The sequence below is a fragment of the Panicum virgatum genome, chromosome 1K (assembly GCF_016808335.1).
Source record: "Panicum virgatum strain AP13 chromosome 1K, P.virgatum_v5, whole genome shotgun sequence".
Lineage (NCBI taxonomy): Eukaryota > Viridiplantae > Streptophyta > Magnoliopsida > Poales > Poaceae > Panicum > Panicum virgatum.
Window position 1 is genome coordinate 34,684,488 of NC_053136.1, and position 20,203 is coordinate 34,704,690.

The 20,203-nt window shown below is 50.7% G+C and overlaps 1 protein-coding gene across 1 annotated transcript; it reads left to right on the forward strand.

The window, feature by feature from the left end:
• Positions 1 to 8,529: 8,529 nt before the first annotated feature.
• Positions 8,530 to 10,190, forward strand: LOC120704074 (U-box domain-containing protein 27-like). The gene has a single exon (XM_039988330.1). It carries the CDS (start codon positions 8,612 to 8,614, stop codon positions 9,944 to 9,946), a length of 1,335 nt encoding a protein of 444 aa, XP_039844264.1. The 5' UTR covers positions 8,530 to 8,611; the 3' UTR covers positions 9,947 to 10,190.
• Positions 10,191 to 20,203: the final 10,013 nt, after the last annotated feature.

Here is a 20,203-nt window from a genome sequence, read left to right on the forward strand (position 1 = left end):
ACCGCACATGCCCGCAGCGTTTCCACTGCAGACGCGAGGCCCCTAGGCAGCTCGCAGTCGGGGGCATCAGAAATGGAGGACGCGATCATGCCCAAGGGGTCAAAAGCCGCGCAAGCAGCCATGGAGTGCTCCGGCGTGGGCGGGGGAGGTGCAGCGGGCGGAGGGACATCGGCGGCGTTGTGGGGGGTGAAGGGAATGGCGCGGACGGAGGCGCGTGGCGTTGGGTTGGCGACGGTGGGGCGGCGGCGCGGCATGGGCGTGAGAACACGGGCGATGGGCATCTTGCACTCGCGTAGACGGTGGCCGCTGCCGCGGCAGTTGCGGCAGCGGATCGGGTCACGGCAAGCGCTCACTTGGTGGTCGGTTGCAAGGCAGTGGAAGCAGCCGGCGGCGGTAGTGATGGGGGTGGGGCGTTTGCCTAGCATTTTGGCTGGCTTTGGGGGGTGAAAGGAGGGCTTGCTTGTAAGTTTGGCGGGGTGGGTGGGGAGCAATCAGTGTGGGATGGAGGGCGGAGTGGGCGTCGCACGCGGTTCCGTCCCTACACGCTGTCCGCCGGGCTGACAAGATGGCATTAGAGGGCGGCACAGTGCCGAGCGTATCTGCGGAGATCTCAGGCGCCGGGAGAACCACAGCAGGGCAGTTGACAGCGCAGACAGGGGCCCCGTGCCGGCTTAACTCGCTGCTGTTTGAACCTCCCCTCGTAAATATAGGCATTTCTGGTAGGTGCGCCTTAACTGCCACCTCGGGAGTTGTGCTCGCGTCTTCAACCGAGCCGGCCGCCCGCTCGGCGTCCGGCAGGTTGACATGGAGGCGGAGGACCGAAGGACCCAAGCAGAGATCACCCCCGACGACAAGGACATTCGCAACATTCTTGCACGCTACAGCAAAACGAAACACCCTAGGACCCACACGACGGACACTAAGGCGACCCGGACCGGAAGTGAGCAGGAAGTTAAGCATGTTCTTGACGAAGGCAAGGTTGTAATGCGGGGAGTTGGAGGCAGGAGTTGCCCAGACCCAAGCAGGAGTGGAACGGATGATGACACCTGGAACGGCAGTGGAGTGGTAGTCGCGGAGAAGGCGATCTTGGAAGGTGCTCCCTGGACGTCGCGAAGGATCCTTCCTCAGCTGCGCGCCGTCACTGTGTCGGCCATCAAGACGAGGACGAGCTCGCGGCGCTAGGCGAGGGAAGGCGGTCGGCGGCGGGCTAGGTGTGGTGGAGGCTGTGGTGGTGGTGGTGGTGGTGGGCGGCGGGGTGTATGGTGGATCTGCGGCGGCGACGGCGCACAGGTCGGGAGGGTCGGCCGTGTCGCCTCCGCCATCGCCAGAGCGGTCGCTAGGAGCGAACGTCATCCCTCTTCCTTGCTGGCCTTTCTCGGCGCTCCCGCACATGGGCAACTAGCAAGCAAACCATCGTTCTATTCCGCTGGCTGCAGCTGGTGGCTGATGTTGATTTATTATAAGAGAAAATTACTGCTAGCTGGTTAATAGCTGGTGGCTGGTGCTGGTTTGATGTGAAAGAAAAACACTATTAGCAGCCAGCAGAAAATAGTGCATGCAGGCAACGTCACTGCAACCACTGAAGAACAACATGGGTAGTTAGCCGCCCCCCCCCCCCCCCCCCAAAATGAGCTAGGGATCAACTTATTAAATAATAATTATCCCCTGCCAGGCTGCCTGTCAACTGCATATTCCTAGGCCAATCCCAGGTTGTTTGCTTCAACCTGGGCTTCGTCTTCGTGCAAGTACATGTAGCAGCTGTCTGTGATTTGGAGGGTCATCTTCGCAAAAAAAAAAGGAGGGTCATGCAGGCCGCATTCTGGGGGGTGGCTGACGAGCTAGCTCGGCTCATTTTGGCTCGTTTGGTAACAAGCTAGCTGCCTAGCTCTGGCTCGCGTCGTTAAGGTTAGCTCGAGCCGGCTCGTTTGTTGCCTCACAAGAAAGCGTTGTTCAGCATTAATTAATGATAAAATAAAAGGAGATAATACGATAACATAGACGTAAGTTTAATTGAAGACTCAAAATAGGCTTGATTAGTATTCTATTTGCCTTATAAGTTGAATGACAGGTTTATTTTAGCCAAATAATAATAATAATAATAATAATACATATATATGTATTATAAAAAATTGGATATTACCATATTTGTCGGGACCAATGAGCCAATAATCGAACAACTCGTCACTCGTGAGCAGTTTACGAGCTATAGGTTGTTAAGAAAACGAGCTAAAATTGAGGTTTGGCTCGGTTCGTTTGAGAGATCGAGTTGAGTTGAACTGAGCCGAACTGGGTTCACGAGCCTCGAGCTTTTTCTGCCAACGCTGGTAGCAAGGCTACTAGTGAAAGCTATTTGGAGTGGCTTTCATTGCCCTGCAACGACTGCACCAGTGACTTTGGTTAGAAAGCAAGAGTAGTGCAGCTGGGTCTGGATTATTAGCTGCACGAGGAGCTGAGCTTACACTGGAATGGAGGAGGATAGTGTTCATCCATCAACGCTACAACCTACGCTTATGCTGGCTTTAGAGGCCCAGGTGCGTGCCGAAGGAGAAAGGAGGCCAAGGCCCGCGCTACAGAGCCAGATTGGATGGAGAGGTATGCCATTTTTCAAGAGAGAGTGAGAAGTGGGGTCCACCCAAAATAGTCCAAATAATCACTCTTAGGGTGGGATAGTTTTTTTAGATAAGTTATTTACAAATAACAAAAAACCAGTACTTATGTTTGGGAAGTTTAGACTATTTTAGACTAAAAAGAGGTGGGCTAGAAATAATCTCTGGATCCAAACATGGTCAAGGACCGGAGCATATCGGTTTGTTGAGTGGAAATATGCTTGATGCAGTCACTTTGATGACGCGAGAGCGATTCAGAGGACGTGCGCAAACCAGGACGAGCACGTAAGTTGCAGTGTTTGGGTCAGATTCTGTTCTTTGATGTTGGGGACTTGCCCATTGCGGCCCAGAAGCTTCTGGACGTGGCCGTTGGCGGCCTGGGCCTCAATCGCGGCCCATAACAACGTACGTGGCGTAGACCCAAGGTCCAGTATCAGATCTGGACGTGGCCCATAACGTACGGGCACCACAGGTAGAGAGAGGCACGTACGCTTGCTTGGTTTCCCTTCGTTTCAGCTGCCCAACATTATATTTCGTTTCGGATTCATTCACCGCTGTCAACTAGTACTAGATTTCCGTACTCAACAGTAACTAGCGGTCTCAGTTTCTTCCTCTCTGATGTCTTGGTTTCAAACCTTCACGGTCGAGTGCCATCCTGCCACGTATAAACAGCCTGTCTAGTACCAACAACATGATTAGTGCATGGTCCAAGCAGCAGGTAGCGTCTCGCATCATTTGAAACGAGCGAACTACTACATGGCGTGCAAACGGAGACTGCGATCATATCATCAGGTCGGCCCTGAGGGAGGTGTGCGTGCGTGTGTGGTGTGCAGCGCACTCCTGTCGACCGTGCGGTAACTTAGCAAACGAACGAAACGCTGCGCCATCGCCATCCATCCAGATCTAGTTGGGCCACTCGGAATCGAGCTCCGGCCGTGGCGATGTCGACGCCTCTCGTCGTGTCCGCGTCCTCGCTCAGTCGATCATCTCTCTAGAACCTTCGCCAGGAGAAAATCGATCAGAGAGCAGGCACACCACGCGCTCGCCGGCCTGCCCCCGTCGGTCTAGAACCTTCCTTCCGGAAATCGGAGGTCGCCGGCTGTGGTTCCCCGCGCGCGCAGTCCACACGTCGTCGGCGCTCGCTCGCCGCGGTCGTCATCGCTGTCGCCCGGTCGTTGGACCCGCGCGGACGATGCTACGGGCGACCGGCAACGCGGCGGGCAGATACGCGCACACGTGGCGAAGCGCTCTACTCGCACGTAGTACTACGGGTTGTTTCTTGGCTGTTTGCTGCGCGGTCGACGCGGAGGTCAGAGCGGTGGCATGCATATTGTTGGTTGTGCTCCGTCCGACTCCGCCGATCCTCCGGCTGGGCTGCGGTTGATCACGCCTTGCGACCTGATCCGTACATGGAGAGCGAAAGCGAAGGATGGGCTGGGGGCAGGTGCGCGTGCTGCAGAATGCAGACCACCGAGGTACTCGTGTTCGTTCTGATGCAGCACGCATTTTTTTTTAACTTGTCAGTGTCACGTGACAGTTGCCTACCTCCACAAATTGCCATCATGTTTCCCAATACCTGATCATGCTTGCCTATCGTCTTGACTACGAGTGGACGTAAAGACGAAGCACGAGGCAGTGCGAACGAACATTTGAGATGAGGGTGCAAATCAAATGGTCGACTGGGATCGACGCCGCTCATCTTAATCTCTGCTACGGATGTGCTAACAGAAAGGACGAGCAGGGGGAGTTCTTTGCACCTCGCCAATATAATTGCCCACAAAATATAACTATAATGGGGTAGTTAAAACAAGTTCGAACGACGAGCTGAGCAACTTCATTAGTTAATTTGACCAGCAGTCTAGTCTAGTCTAGGGTTAACATCAGAATGCAGATGCTGACAGATCTACGTACGTGCTTCACAAACCTTCCAGTTACCTCAGTGATCAAATTGGGCATCAAGGCTAACTCGATGGTATGCATGGATGAGCTATTTCAGAATGAAAAAAACACATAACAAACGAACACACGGAGTGGCCACTGGATCATGCACAATTTTTTTCTTGAAAAAAAAATGCATGCCGATCACCTATTGAGCGATTTCCTGATAGATTCGCAAGTGGGAAGGACGATGGTTTGTGAATTGCATGGCAGATAATGTGACCACGATCGAAGAGCCATCGTAGCCCAAAAGATATACTTTAATTTTTCCCTCATTGAAGTGATGAAACTAAGGATCCACATGTATATATGATGATAGCTAGTTAGCCACGACAAAAGGGAACGGCGAACGAAGAAATCGGCGGCGAGAAAGAAAGGCAACGGAGCGGAGCCGCACGGACCCACGTCGACGCCTCCCGTCGTCGTCCCTGCTGGCTGCTCGCTGCACGTCTAGAACCCGTCGTCTCGCGCGCGCGGACACGAGAACAGCGAGCCACGCGTCGTCGGTTTTGTTCCGTGCTGGGCCCAGGCCTAGCTGTGAGTTTTGTTCCGTAGCGCCGCCGGGAGCCTCCTCGCGCGCGCGTCTCCCCACACGTCGGCGGACGGGCGGAGCCGGCCGCGGCCGTCGCTGTCGGACTGATGGATCGGAGCTGAGCGCTGGCCGTGGCGTGCGTGGCTGGGCGCTCGCTGCCGACTGGCCTCTCAGCTTGACTTCTTCGATCGGCACCAGTACGGCTGGTGAATTGGCAGCCAGTAGACGTGATAATGGTGCACGCCGCCGCGTGAGGCGCCTGATTTGAACCGGGTAGTTTGCAAGAGCAGAAGAAGATTTTAGTTGGACCCAACGGCAGATCAGCGCCGCGTGTACAACAATTATCACGCTATCCGCCCCTTCTTATTAGTATTTTTCTTGAGAGAAGATCACCGAGATATGTAGATGTAGCTAGTGTAGGTCAAAGCCGCAACCCAAATGGTTACGGTCCAAGCTGACGCGCGCGCATTAAGATTTCTGTATTGAGATTCCATATCTGTATTTAGTAGATTCTACTATTTTCTGGTAATTGACTGAGGATCCGGTCCGGTGCCTGGCTACCGTGGACGTGCGTTCATACGGCTGTCCAACGTGTTAAGGAAGGGCCCGCATGTGATCTGAGCTCAAGCTGCAGCAACCTGCTCGCCGGTTCTTCTTGTGGGTGTTCGTAGCAGGATAACGGGTGGCCGGCCGGTGAGAAGGGGGCGAAAAAAAAATCTCGGAGCACAGCGGCGCCCACACCGCACGCGCCCCGGCGGGCCAAGCGGCGGAGCAGGCGACGTCGACACCTCTGGTCCGGCGTCGTACCTCGCCGTCTAGAACCTTCAATTCGCTTCCAGAATCCGTCGCCTCGCCTTGCCTCGCGCGCGGACGATCGACATCGGTGGCAGCAAGCAACCGTGGCGCCGCCGCTGGCAGCGTGCCCAGCCGCTAGCTGTAGGCTTCGTTGCCTAGCGCGGCTCGCGCGCGGCCACTCGTCTCCCGGGCCGGCAGCCGCGGCCTCGTCGCCGTCGACCGAAGGCGACGGGTCGGATACGAGAACGAGAGCCACCGCGGCGCGGCGCCGTCCGGCGGGTCCGCGCGCCCACGGCGTGGCGGCGTTCTACTGGCAGGCAGCGAGCCTAGCTGGCTCGGCCAAGCGATCGGGTAAACGGCCGGTGCCGCGTGGCGCGCGTGCGGCCAAGCCGCCGGCCGGGCCGGCAACGAGAATACCCGCCGCGCCGCTTGGCGTCTTCCTCCAGCTGGGCCGCGGGCCGCGAGCGTGGTCGTCACGCACGCCGGCGTGGGCGCCGACGAGCGGCAGCTGCCACGCTGGGCGTGCCGACTGGCTTCCTAGGTTGACCTCTTGCGCAGCCGTCACACCGTGGCATGTGCTGTCCGCTAGCTCTAGAACAGTGAGAATTCTTCCGCCTCACCTTCTGGGTGGTCCGTATGCGCGACTCGTGTGACCCGCGAGAATTCCACTGGAATATTTTCGAGGCTATTCGGCCAGAATTCTACACTACATTTTAAACTGATTGTGCTCATTTCTATATCCAGAAAAAAAAATCAACACGAATCGTAGCATACTACGAATTTAAAAAGGTTTTCCTGTTTTGATATCATTTAAAAAGGATTTGCAACGAAACTAATCAGAACTCCTTTCATACTAAAAAAGAAAGTCGTTTTGAACAAAGTTTGACTCAAATATTGAAAATATAAATTATTCATAAGTTGTTGAGTTTCAAAATACAAAAAATTATATGAATAGATTTGTCTTGAAAAATATTTTTATAAAAATATAAATATATTATTTTGCGATAAATATTTTTATATAAATAAAAAGTCAAAGTTAAGCTTCGGAGACCATGTCACTAGCCAAAACAAACTTTTTTTTCGAGTTGATACCACTACTGTTATCGAACGGATAACTTTCACTCAATGGTTCCCTACCTTCACGAATCACGATTGTGTCCCAAATAACTAATGCATGCCGATCTTGACCACACGTGAGAAAGCTGAAAACCCAACAGCAATGCAGTGCTACGAATTGTTGACCGAAACTGGTCGTCTTTAATCTGCTCCAACGCTGGAAAAGAATAAAGAGCGAAGAACTCGGGCACCTTTGCCAATTGGCAACAAAAACAACTGGAAAGAGGAAAAACATGTTTGGAAGAGAGAGAGAGAGGGCAGCATCAATAGCATGGAGCGAAAGCGATCCGGCGCCCGGTCCATACGTCATCTCAATTCGGCTCCTTTGACTCTCTTAGCCCCTTTCCACGCCAGCTTTCCGCATTTCCCACGCCTAGTTTCTCTCCTTCTTCCTCTTTCTGTTTCCTTTAATCCTTTTCCCTTCTTTCGTTTCGCACCCTCCGAGACCCAACATTTGCATGTCCCATGGTGGTACCGGCTAGTGGGTTTCCAGTTAGCTTCACTGCGTGCTGCAGCTTGGATGATCCTCTATTTTATTATAAATGTGTCCCTGGTCCCTGTCGTTCCAGCAATGTTCAAACTTGCTGCGTGACTTCCTATGTGTGTGGCCACGTTTTGTTCAAAGCATGGAAAGAGTTCCAATAATATGCTTTGATGCTAGTGCCTTGTATGAACCGAAGAAAGGGTTGGTACAGATTGTTCTGTTAATTGTTGCCATGTGGAATACTAACATGTCTTCTTTTGCTAGTTTTCTGAGCAAAAGTGAACGGTTGTAATAAAAATTGAAAGATACATTTTACGCACTGGTGAAGCGGGTGCTGGCCCCTCGTTCCTGTGAATAGTACTACTACTACCTCCGTTCTAAATTGTAGTTCGTTTGACTTTTTTTAATCCTAAGTTTGATCACTCGTTTTATTCAAAAACATTATGCAAACATTGCCCAATTTCAATTATTCTTGAAGATCTTGTATTGATAAAGCAATCTACAACAAAAAAGTGATATTTTGCACAAATTTTTGAATAAGACGAGTGATCAAATTTAGAGTTAAAAAAATCAAACAACCTATAATTTAAAACGAAGGGAGTAATAATTACTCAATTGTCCTATTTCTTTTGCAATTTAGAGCATTTTGCATATAACCAGTGCTGATTGGATCTCTCTTGAAAGACGTTGACCTCCGCCGCTAATTTATGTCTTTGTTTTTTCAAAAAAGAAAACATTTTATGCCTTTACACACACTATGTCAACGCATTGGTCTAGAAGATAGATTTTTTCAACACTGATGAACTGTACTGTACAAGTCATTTCCAGTTCAACTTATTTCGGTGACTTTCAAATACGCAAACGGGTAGCGAGCAAGAGAGCAAAACCCCATCAGGGACTATTTTTCGAACAGAATAATAACCCAGGGTGTAAAACGAAAAGACCACCGCTGCTTATAATACCACACTCTCCTTCCCCTGGTTTCCTCAACGCTTTCCCTATCTTCTCCATTCCCTCCGCCCCCACTTCTCTCTGCCGCCAACGATATTGCGGCACTGCTAAAAAAAAACGATATTGCAGCAAGCTCCGAGGCAACGAAAAGGAAGCCGATCAGATCGAACAACATCCATCGTTCCGTCCATGGGAAGGCGGGAGATGAGCGGGCGGCTGTCGGCCGAGTACCAGGGCCTGGAGGTGAAGGTGCCCAGCCTCTTCCGGTGCCCCATCTCGCTGGACGTCATGCGGTCGCCGGTGAGCCTCTGCACCGGTGTCACCTACGAGCGCGCCTCCATCCAGCGCTGGCTCGACTCCGGGAACACTACCTGCCCGGCCACCATGCTCCCGCTCCCCTCCACGGACCTTGTTCCCAACCTCACCCTGCGCCGCCTCATCGCGCTCTGGGCGTCCACTGCCGCGCCCGCCTCTCCCTCCTCCTCATCGTCGCCCCCCGCGGCGTCCGCCGTCGGTCCCACGCCGGCCGCCGCCGCGGCTGAGCTCCTTCGCCGGGTCGCCGGCCCCGGCGCCGACCCCTGCCCCCCGCTCCGGAAGCTCGCGGCTTTTCTAAACGACGACGACGTGGACGAGTTCGACAAGAACGCGTTCGCGAGGGCGGCCGGCGCCGCGGAGACCGTGGCGTCTGTGCTCCGGCGGGCGGAGAAGGAGGAGGGCCTCGAGGCCGCGGAGGCCGCAGTGCGCGTGCTGGCCGCGATCGCGGCGTCCGACTGCATCGAGGAGGAGAACAAGCGGCGCGTGGCGGTGGCGCTCGCGGCCGACGCGCCGTCCACGGCCGCGTCCCTGGCGCGCGTGCTGCGGTGCGGGAGCGCGCTGGATGCCCGCGTCGACGCGGCGCGGCTGGTGGAGTCGCTGCTCCGCAATGCGGCGGCGCCGGGCGCGCGCGCGGCGGTGGCCGAGTCCGAGCCGCTGGTCGCGGAGCTGGTCCGCCTCATCGGCCCCGCGGACGACAAGGGCGGCCTGGACCGGAGCGCCGTGGCGGCGGGGCTGTCGTGCCTGGCGGCCATCGCGGCGACGCGGCGCGCCCGCGCGGAGATGGTCCGGATGGGCGCCGTGCCCGCGGCCGTGCGCGTCCTGGCCGCGGACGCCGGGTGCTCGGCGCAGGCGCTGCGCGTGCTGGAGGCCGCGGTGGGGTGCGCCGAGGGCCGCGCCGCGATCTGCGAGTCCGCGGAGACCGCCGTCCCGGCGGTGGTGTCGCGGATGATGAAGGGCGGGATGGGCGGCGCGGAGGCGGCCGTGTCGGTGCTGTGGGCGGTGTGCCACCGGTACCGGGACCGGCGCGCGGTGGCGGCGGCGGCGGCGGCGTGCGAGGGCGGGCTGGCGCGGCTGCTGCTGCTGATGCAGAGCGGGTGCTCGGCGGCGGCGCGGCAGATGGCGTCGGAGCTGCTCAAGATCTTCAAGGTGAACGGCAAGAGCTGCCTCGGCGGGTACGACTCCAAGACCAGCCACATCATGCCCTTCTGACCGGCGACCACGCGAAGCGGGTGATGCATGCCAAACGCCATGGATGGGCGGTAGGCGTATGGAACAGGGGAAATTCCTCTGTTTTTTTTTTCGATTCGCATTCTTGGATGGGTGGAAGTTGATAGAGGAGAAAAGAAATTGGTTACCGGGGAGGAAGACAAACCTGTACATGGGTAAATCATTTTGGTAGATAAAAAAAGGAAATTAAAGGATGAGAAAATTTCATCTTCATGGTTCGATTCAACCCGATTCCTGTTGTTTGTTGTTGTCCAAATCACTTGGCTGCCCCTCTCATACGGTCAAACAAAATCCGCATGATCACCGGGTCGGCAAGGAACCCATGATTTTGGAGTACTAATTAGTAGTTTATGCCACTGCATGCATCACGTCCGTCGCATCGCATCGCATCGCATCGCATCCCATAGCCGTCGTCTGAAAGCAACTACTCCTTCCTAGTATCAGTCAAACAATTGGGGAGACAGAGACATTGCACGCGGTGCGTGGTTCCTGAGGCATGTTCATCACAGTTGTTAGGATAAGAAAGAATATCAGTCCAGCATGGCACATGGTATAGTATGAGATTTGCCGGGGGAGGAGAGCATCGTATCTGACTCCTAAACCCTAATGATCACCGATCCCAATCATCAGTGCTCGACGAACCCCACCTCCAGGGCAGGTCAACGTCGCCATGGATGCTACAGACAGGCAAAGGCAAAGGATGTGCTGAACCTGCCGCGGTACAGAAATGGCGAGGCAGCAGGCAGGAGGCTGTGTTCAGAGATTAGAGCATCCTTTCCAACCACTCTGTTCGCTGGGCTGGAGCTGGTGACTGGTGCTGGAGTGGTGTGAGAGAAAAATACTGTTGGCTGGCTGGTGGCTGGAGACTAGTGCTGGAGCGAAGTGAGAGAAAAACACTGTTGAACTGGAGGCTGGTGGAGCTGCCAAACACAGTGGTTCACCACTTTGGTGGCGGGCCGGCAGCCCTACTGAACGTGGACCTAAAAGCGCACCCCGCCTCGAGCACACCACTAACGCTGCTACCATTAGCGTTAGCTGATTGGCATTAGCATGCATGAACGAGTCTGAATGCTCCTCCGTCTGGTAAAAAGAGGGCGATGATCCAGCTGCCGAGCACCTAGACTAAAGTGTCGGGAGAAAAGCGGCGGACCAAGCGTGGCATGGCAGGTCGCCCAACTCGATCGCGCGGCCGGATAGATCACGCGTGCGGCGCGCCTCCCCCCCCCCCCCCCCCCTTCCCCAATTTTCCCTTTCAGTTTCCCCAATTGCAAATTGTTCATATCTCAACAACAAGCACGAAAGAAAGAAAGAAAGAAAGGAACTTCTCCACAGTGCCTCCTCACGTTCATTTTTTTTTCTTGGAACAAAAGGTGTTCCCTTGTTCCGAATTATTGCATGGTCAAAGGTTGGTGCTCCACGCGCGCCGTGCCGTCGGGCACGGTATTCTCTGGGGTGATTGAGTAGCCGATTGTTTATGGCCCGGTGCCAGGAGATATAGATACGGCTTCGTTCCGGGACGACTTGACCCAGGCAGGGGGCGATACGATGCGATGCCATGCCAGGGGAGAGACGAGAGGATGGGAGTTGGGTGGAGAGGTGGTGGTGGTGGCACGTTACCATTATTAATGAGGTGCTTTTGTTTGACCGTCCCCGACGATCCCTACGCAACGATACCTATATCGGACCGAATCGGCGGCGTCCTGGTCCTGCCCTGCTCTCCGGCCGGCAAGAGGCGACGCACAATGGGGCTAGGGCGCTGATGGGCCTCCGTCTTCCTCGCATGGTGGTGGCCTGATGCTCCGCAGAGCGAGAGCTTAATCATCGTATTCCTTGGTGTAGGATTTCATTTCACTATTTCATATAGTATCATGTTATTTAAGTACATTTAAGTTCGTGAGTGAAATAAAATTCTCTAATACAAAATTTCATTTTATAATTTTGTATGGTGTCGTAGTATTTAGTTGTGAGCCATGTTATTAGATGCATGGAAGGAAATGAAACTCCGGCAGTGGAAACTGCCCACCATGGGAGAGGAGAGAGTTGCCTGGCCTCGAAAGCTCCAAACTACGGAATATGGCGGCCTGAACGCACGCGCGCTTGCCGTGACCTCAGCATATTAAGGTTGGCAGGTCAAACTATAAAGGGGCAGAGTACGTACTTCCGGAACAAAACTTAGTATTATCGAAGTACGACAAATTTGAACTCTACGCGTGCATAGAATGACGGGGTTTAGGTCTCACGCAGTGGAGGTGTTGACAGCCAAATTTGGCACCTGCTGAGGTCGACCGGTCTGACCGGTCGGGCCGACCGGTCTGGTCTGTACAGTCCGAGTAGAATTAGGGTTTTTGTCTGTACAGTCCGAGTAGAATTAGGGTTTTTGTAAAGAGTTCTCATGTAATCCTACTCGTGAAGGGGTACGTCTTCCCCGGCCTATAAATTAGGCTAAGGCCGATTGAGGTTAATCCCAATCGATTCACACATTTATCCTTTACTTTTTACCTCCAAACCCTAACTTTTCCAATCTCATCTGTTGTTCTTTGCTCGTCTCTACGGCGTTCGAGGATGTTCTGAGTGGCCTGCCGACATCAGAGCAACCCTAGATCCACGAGCTCCGACGGGGTCCCTCCCGAGCTCTTGGTTCTAGGTCTTCGCCGTCTTCCTGGAGTACCGGTCTGACCGGTCTGCTATACCGGTCTAACCGGTCGGCGCAGGTAGGCTGCTGGTGTTGATCGTTTTGACGATCTTGCTGCGCATTCTAGCGCGTTCAAGTGTGTGACTAGATTTTGCGTCAACACACTTTTTGGCGACTCCGATGGGGACAGATTAATCTGGTTTTTAAACCGATCTAATCTAGTTCTCAAAGAAGATGGGCGTCATCACAGACCTCGACGATGGCAACATCTTCACATCTATCGAGGAACTCAACGAGGAGGAGTGCCAAGAGTACTTGGCGGTCAGGGAGCACTTCAAAGCACAATTCTTGAAGGGATTCAAGAAAAATTAGCAAGGCCAGGTCACGAGGGTTCATGACTTCGTGATGCCCTCCTTCACGCTCAAGAATAAGCAAGTCGAGGTAATAAGCAATGTAAACACTTCATCTTCCGACTTGTTTAGCCAATTATCATCTATTATGGATAAGAAAATTGCTGATATATACAAGTCCATAAATGATTTAAAAGATCAAATAGATATCATGAAAAAAGGCAAATCCATAGATGATAATTGTGCTTTCCAAACTGCTAATTCATCGGCTATGCTAGCATCTATTCAAGAACCACTATATGGCATGCCGACGAGCTATTTTGCAGGGCAAACATCACCATTGCAGCTGGTACAGCCGAATGCGGTGGGACCGGTCAGACCGGTGCGATGGTGGTCAGCCCAGTAACATCTACACCGAACACGTCTACTCTTTGCTCGGCAATCCTTAGTCGAACCAATGAGATGACAAATTGTGTGCAGCCTTCTCCTTCACAAGAATCTGGTTCTCCACATGAACCGATTTTTGTTAATGTACATGAAAATTCTGCGGGGCATGCACCGATAAGTTCGGTTCAGATGATGCTACAAGATAATCCTATAAAACATCGTCTTACTTTTGTAGCACAAGCATCCACGAGTGGTAGATGCAAAGCCGATCCCGCTAGGTTAAAAGAGGATCCGGCTAGTGCGATGAAAACTAAATTCGGTGGGGATATAGGTAATTCTACATTATACCAAAAGTCATATCCTTTTGAATTTGATTTAGTTTCTTTTCCTGCTGGTTGGTGTGTTCCTGATTTTGTGAAATTTAGTGGTGATGATAATAAAGCACCTTGGGAGCACATTGACCAATATATCTTACAACTGGAAAAAGCTGGTTTTCATGAGGCTTTACATATTCGCTTATTTTCATTATCTTTGACTGGAACCGTTTTTTCTTGGTTTTCTTCATTGGCCCCGAATTCTATTCAATCTTGGAATCAGTTGGAATGTAAGTTTCATGATCGTTTTTATAATGGGCACAATGAAGCTAAACTGTCGGATTTGGCATAGGTTAGGCAAGACCAAGATGTGCTTGCTTCGGATTACTTCCGAAGGTTTAAAGATATAAAGAACCGATGTTTCAATTTAACAGTTTCTGAAAAGGAATTGGCTGATTTGACTTTTGATGGTTTGCGTTCTTATTTGAAAAAAGAACTCGAAGGCTTTGAGTACTACACTATTAATTATTTGCACATGACAGTTTTGGGTTTAGAATTTAGACTCCAGAGCGCAAAAGCTGCCCATAATACTCATCGGTCCATACATGTCGATTGTAAATCCGATTCGGACGATGAGAAAAAGGAAGCTTATGTTGCTGAATTCATATGGCCATCAGATGCAAAGCCATGTTCTTGTTCATCACTTAAGTCGATTCCAAAGAATCGGCAAGAACAAGCTCGTTTCACTTTTGATGTTTCTATGTGTGATCGTATATTTGATGAATTGCTTAGAAGCGGAAACATCAAGTTGTCTCATATCATACCGCCGCTTGAGGAGCCGAAGTGGCATGCATATTGCAAGTGACATAATACTTTTTCTCATGCAACTAATGATTGCAATATCTTTCGTCGAAAAATCCAATCGGCCGTTGATGAAGGACGATTGGTAATGCATGAGGTAAAAGATGACAAGGCATCATTCTCTGTCCATATGATTGATTTGGATAATGTCAAGGTACTCATTCGGCCGGAACAAGCCGAAGGAGCAAAAGGAAAAAATATTATCATTGGTGAGCCAAGGCCGAAAAATATCAATGACAAGATTCAGGCTAGGGAAGTGACGATGGAGAAAACTCCTGATGGAAAGGAGTCATTGAAGATCACTGTCAAAACTTCAAGGCTCGGGGGGAAAGAAAGTTCCTCTCAAAAGACGAGTCGGCCTGCAACTCAGGCACGACCGGTCAGACCGGTCAGACAAAAGGCCGCCCCAGAACTTTCAAGCCTAAGCGGCCGGAAGGAGGTACTCAGAAGGTTAATGAGTCAAAGGTGCAGGAGAGTTTTACAAAGTAGAAGCTTACCTTCGCTCAGTTACAGCACAAATACACAAAGGCCGTTCCAAAAGATCGGCCACTAAAAAAAGAACCAAGTTCACCTCCGCGTCAAGGAAAGCGTTCTTCTCCTAGGGGAGAATCCAGCAAGCGTAGGGGTGATAGCACTACAGTATTGCCTCCTCAAAAGGTGTATGCTGCTACGTCATGGGCGTCACCGGCATCGGGTTTTTCTTGTCTTACATGGGGGCATGAAGGAATTTGGATGTATTATTATCCGATGTTATGCCCACCATCTCACCACAGGGAGGAGGATCACAGAAGGCCTGTGTTCGGCAAGGTTGCACGACCAGTGCATGACCGATTGAGATCCATCCAATCAGGTCAGAGGCGACAGCCTGCACCGGTCAGACCGGTCGCCGCTGACCGGTCAGACCGGTCTCATCAGAGGCCGGGCAAAGCTCATTCTCCGAGACAGGTTTACCGTGTCAAGGAGAAAAAAGAAGAGGTACAACCCACTATTGATCCAGAGAAAGCTAAAGCTGATGATGTTGTGCAAATCGGCAATATCAAAGTGGTTGTCAATGATGCGGGTACAAGGCCGATGGTTTTTGGTAAATCGGTCAATCCTTCTATCCAAAGGCCGATCATGGCCAATGATCATGAGGCCAGCAGCAGTAACTCGATATCAAAGTACTTTCAACCAAGATGGTGTCCTTCAGGGTTGACTCGTACTCAAAGAAGGAAGCTGCAACGTCTACGTGCTCAGGAGAAGAAGGAAAAAGAGTTCAAGAGGCTGAGGGACAAACAATCCAACCACTACAGACCAATGGTCCCTCAAGGCAAGGTATGGAGGGTCAAAGCAGTTGACCAGCCAGCACGACTAGTCGAACCGCCTCAGGAGACCGGTCTGACCGGTACAAGCGACCGGTCTAACTGCCCAGAGCAACCGGTCAGACCGGTTGAGGTTTCAGCAGAATAGAAAGCCGAATTGGCAATGCCCGTTTCGGTTCCTTGCGATGGAGAAACACCGCTAGCATTCTCGGTACAAGGCAGTGAGGAGCTAGTGGATCATGAGGCTACACCAAAAGAGCAGCAATATGGAGCTCGACGACATTTAAGTGCTCGGGGGGCAAAATATTGGCAAATGATAATTTATCTCATGAAGTTTCTATGCAACAGATCAGTGTGCAAGGGGCTCTCAAGACTTTGATCAAGTATTTAAGGTCTTGAGCTGGTTGAAAATTGCAACATCAGCGGATAAAAGCCGAATTAGAAGTTTTTCAATTCGAGTTAGAAAATTGGCAAACTATTTGTAATAAGGCATATTGATGCTCTTACTTCTATTCTTTGGTTACTTGGGGGGCAGAACAGCAAGAGGCTTTTGAAAAGATCAAGGTTTATTTGTCTTCAACACCTGTGCTCAAGGCGTTTAGGAGAGGGGTTCTTTTCAGGCTTTATGTGGCTGTTGAAGATAATGTCATTGGGACTGTTTTGACTCAAGAACCGAAGACAAGGAGTATGTCATCACTTATATAAGCCGACGACTTATTGATGCGGAGACAAGAAGTCGGCTATATTACTTGCACACCATGGAAGTTGTACTTTGATGGATCGGTTTGTGATGATGGTCAAGGGATTGGTGCTGTTCTTACTTCTCCGAATGGTGCTGTTTTTGAATTTTCAAACCGATTGGAAGAAGAGTGCACAAATAACCAATGTTGAATATGAGGCTATTCTATTTGGCTTGGAATTCTTGCAATCCATGGGCGTGAAGCATGTTGAAGCCTTTGGAGATTCTCTTCTGGTGGTGCAGCAAGTATCTAAGGTATGCAGTGTTATAATGGTTCTCTAAATGCATATCTTGATAAATGCCTCGATATTATTTCCTCTTTCGATGAATTTATTATCAAACATATTCCGAGGGAGGAGAATGGAAAGGCGAATATTCTGGCGCAACAAGCATCTGGCTATAATGTTACGAAAAAATATTTCAACATTCGCAAGCCGATGCAAACGAAAGCCGAGTGTCTGGTTCTGGACGCACCGGTCCGACCGGTCAGCGAAACCGGTCTGACCGCCCAGACCGGTCAAACCGGTCCATAGACCGGTCTGACCGGTGATGCAGCTGTTAGTTCTGATTCGGCCAAAAAAGATGATTCAATCGTCTCGTCCGAAGCTCAGGATTGGAGGGTTCCTCTTATGTCGTATTTGAGAGATCCTGGTCGTGGCGCAGAGAGAAATATTCAGCGTTTGGCTTTCAAGTATGTTTTAATTGACGATGAACTTTATCGTCGAACTACCGAAGATTTGCTCCTTAAATGTTTAGACTCGGATCAGGCTCGTGTTTCTATGGGTGAGGTTCATGAAGGAATTTGTGGTACTCATCAATCGGCTCCCAAAATGAAGTGGTTACTTAGAAGGGCCGGTTTCTATTGGGCCACTATGTTATCCGATTGTTTCGAGTACTATAAAGGATGTGAAGAATGTCAGCGGTTTGGTGATTTGCAATTGGTACCTGCTGCGTTGATGCATCCAATTATTAAACCGTGGGCGTTCCGAGGTTGGGGGTTGGATTTCATTGGCCAGATTAATCCTCCATCTTCAAAGGGGCATCGCTTCGTGTTAGTTGCTACAGATTATTTTACTAAGTGGACCGAAGCAGTTCCTTTGAAGAATATGACACATAGGGAGGTAATTGAGTTTATTACTGAGCATATTATTCATAGATTCGGCATTCCATAAACTTTAACGACGGATCAAGGTTCTTCATTTATATCAAAAGAGGTGCGTGCCTTTGCCGAATCTTACAAAATTAAGTTGCTCAATTCATCTCCATACTATGCTCAGGCCAATGGGCAGGCTGAGTCTAGTAATAAGATTTTGATCAAACTCATCAAGAAGAAGATAGAAGAAAATCCTAAGAGGTGGCATGAAGTGTTATCCGAAGCATTGTGGGCTCATCGTATATCTAGACATGGTTCTACTAAGGTTACTCCTTTTGAGCTTGTGTATGATCAAGAGGCCGTTTTACCTGTTGAGGTAAATCTGGGCGTATATAGATTGGCAAAGCAAAATGACCTCTCCGCTGTTGATTGCCATGATTTGATGATGGATAATATTGATGAGGTGACCGACAAGCGTTTGAAGGCTTTGAAGGAGATTGAGAAAGACAAGCTTCGGGTGGCCAGAGCTTACACCAAAAAGGTTAAAATTAAATCTTTTCAGGTTGGGGATCTAGTTTGGAAGACAATTTTGCCTCTTGGGATGAAAAGCAACAAGTTTGGCAAATGGTCGCCAAGTTGGGAGGGTCCATACAAGATTATCAAAGTTATCTCCGGAAATTCATCTATGGTGGAGACGGTGCAAGGTGAATGTCTATCCTAGCGTTTGGCAAAGTGCGTGAAGATGAAGACTGGTTTGGCACCTGTTGACAGCAGGGGGGCATATGTTGACAAACCAAATTTGGCATATGTTGACAGCCAAATTCACCAAAAAGCAGGGGAGCTTACATCATGCAAATTCACCAAAAAGCAGGGGGGCATATGTTGACAGCCAAATTTGGCACCTGCTGAGGTCGACCGGTCTAACTGGTCGGGCCGACCGGTCAGACCGGTCTGGTCTGTACAGTCCGAGTAGAATTAGGGTTTTTGTAAAGAGTTCTCATGTAATCCTACTCGTGAAGGGGTACGTCTTCCCCGGCCTATAAATATAAAGGCTAAGGCCGCTTGAGGTTAATCCTAATCGATTCACATATTTATCCTTTACTTTTTACCTCCAAACCCTAACTTTTCCAATCTCATATGTTGTTCTTCGCTCGTCTCTACGGCGTTCAAGGATGTTCTGAGTGGCCTGCCGACATCAGAGCAACCCTAGATCCACGAGCTCCGACGGGGTCCCTCCCGAGCTCTTGGTTCTAGGTCTTCGCCGTCTTCCTGGAGTACCGGTCTGACCGGTCCGCTATACCGGTCTAACCGGTCGGCGCAGGGAGGCTGCTGGTGTTGATCGTTTTGACGATCTTGCTGCGCGTTCTAGCGCGTTCGAGTGTGTGACCAGATTTTGCGTCAACAGGAGGAAAACTACCACACTAGTAGCAACTGAGACGTGCATTATATTATCGCGACCGGAACTAGTAGTTCCTTGTTCACCTTGTTCGCTTGGCTTGTCCAGCCGGACCAGCGCTACAGTATCACCGTTGCTACATTACCCCCTGCATATGGTCAGATTCTCGGTATTTGAAACTCTACAGTAATTTTTTTTGACTAACTCTAGAGTAACCTTTTGTTACAGTAACCAGCCACTACAGCACCACCATCACTACAGTACTCCTCCCTCACATAAATCAGCCCCAACCAGCTGCTCCAGCCTAGCGAACAGGGTGAATTGAGCTCGATCATGCTGCTGCGACTTTTTGGCCGCCAGCGTAACCCCCCCCCCCGGCCTAGGTCGGCCGGCAAACATTTCGTTTGGGAATTCCGGACTCATTTCACCGCATCACCATCAGCTTGATGGGTGTGCTATAGGCCACTAGGCCGGGCTTCGGAGATGACTTCATTGCGGTGTTGACAAAGGCAGGGATCGTCGCCTCCTTCTGGAGTTCATCTAGATCTAGCGCGCTGCGCCTGGCTTTGATTTGGGATCGATAGATCCCCGCGTGGACACCGGCAAGACGGCGACGGCCGGAGTTAGAGCAACTCCAACAGATTGATTTTTTCCTTTCCTCTTTCTCACCATATAGGGAAATCTTCTTTCTTAATTTCAATATATATGGAAGAAGTGCTCCAGCAGATTGATTTTCTCCCCTTTCTATATGGAAAAGGAGATGCGATGTCTCCCCTTTCTATTGGCGATTGGAGAGAAATGATTGGGGATTGAAAAAAAAATAAAGAGGAAAGAGAGATGAAAAATCAATCTGCTGGAGTAGATTTTTTCAACATCAATCCTCTATATTGAGAAAAAGTGGAAATGAGAAAGGGGAAGATCAATCTGTTGGAGTTGTTCTTAGCCGAATTCTTCTCGATCGACAATAGACTGCAGCTTCATCTTTTTTTATCAAATACACAAAAGATTTGCGCATCTTTATAATTAAGATAGAAGAAAATAACCATACAAACAACATGCTTTTTGGAAGCGCTCTAGGAGGTCAACATGAAAAGCCGAAGCTGTTGGACCGTCCTAGAAAACAACAGACTGCAGCTTCATCTTCATGTCGGCATTTCAAGTTGGTA

Excerpts from the sequence above, each read along its gene's own strand:
- LOC120704074 (XM_039988330.1), top strand. The coding sequence starts at position 8,612 with ATGGGAAGGCGGGAGATGAGCGGGCGGCTGTCGGCCGAGTACCAGGGC.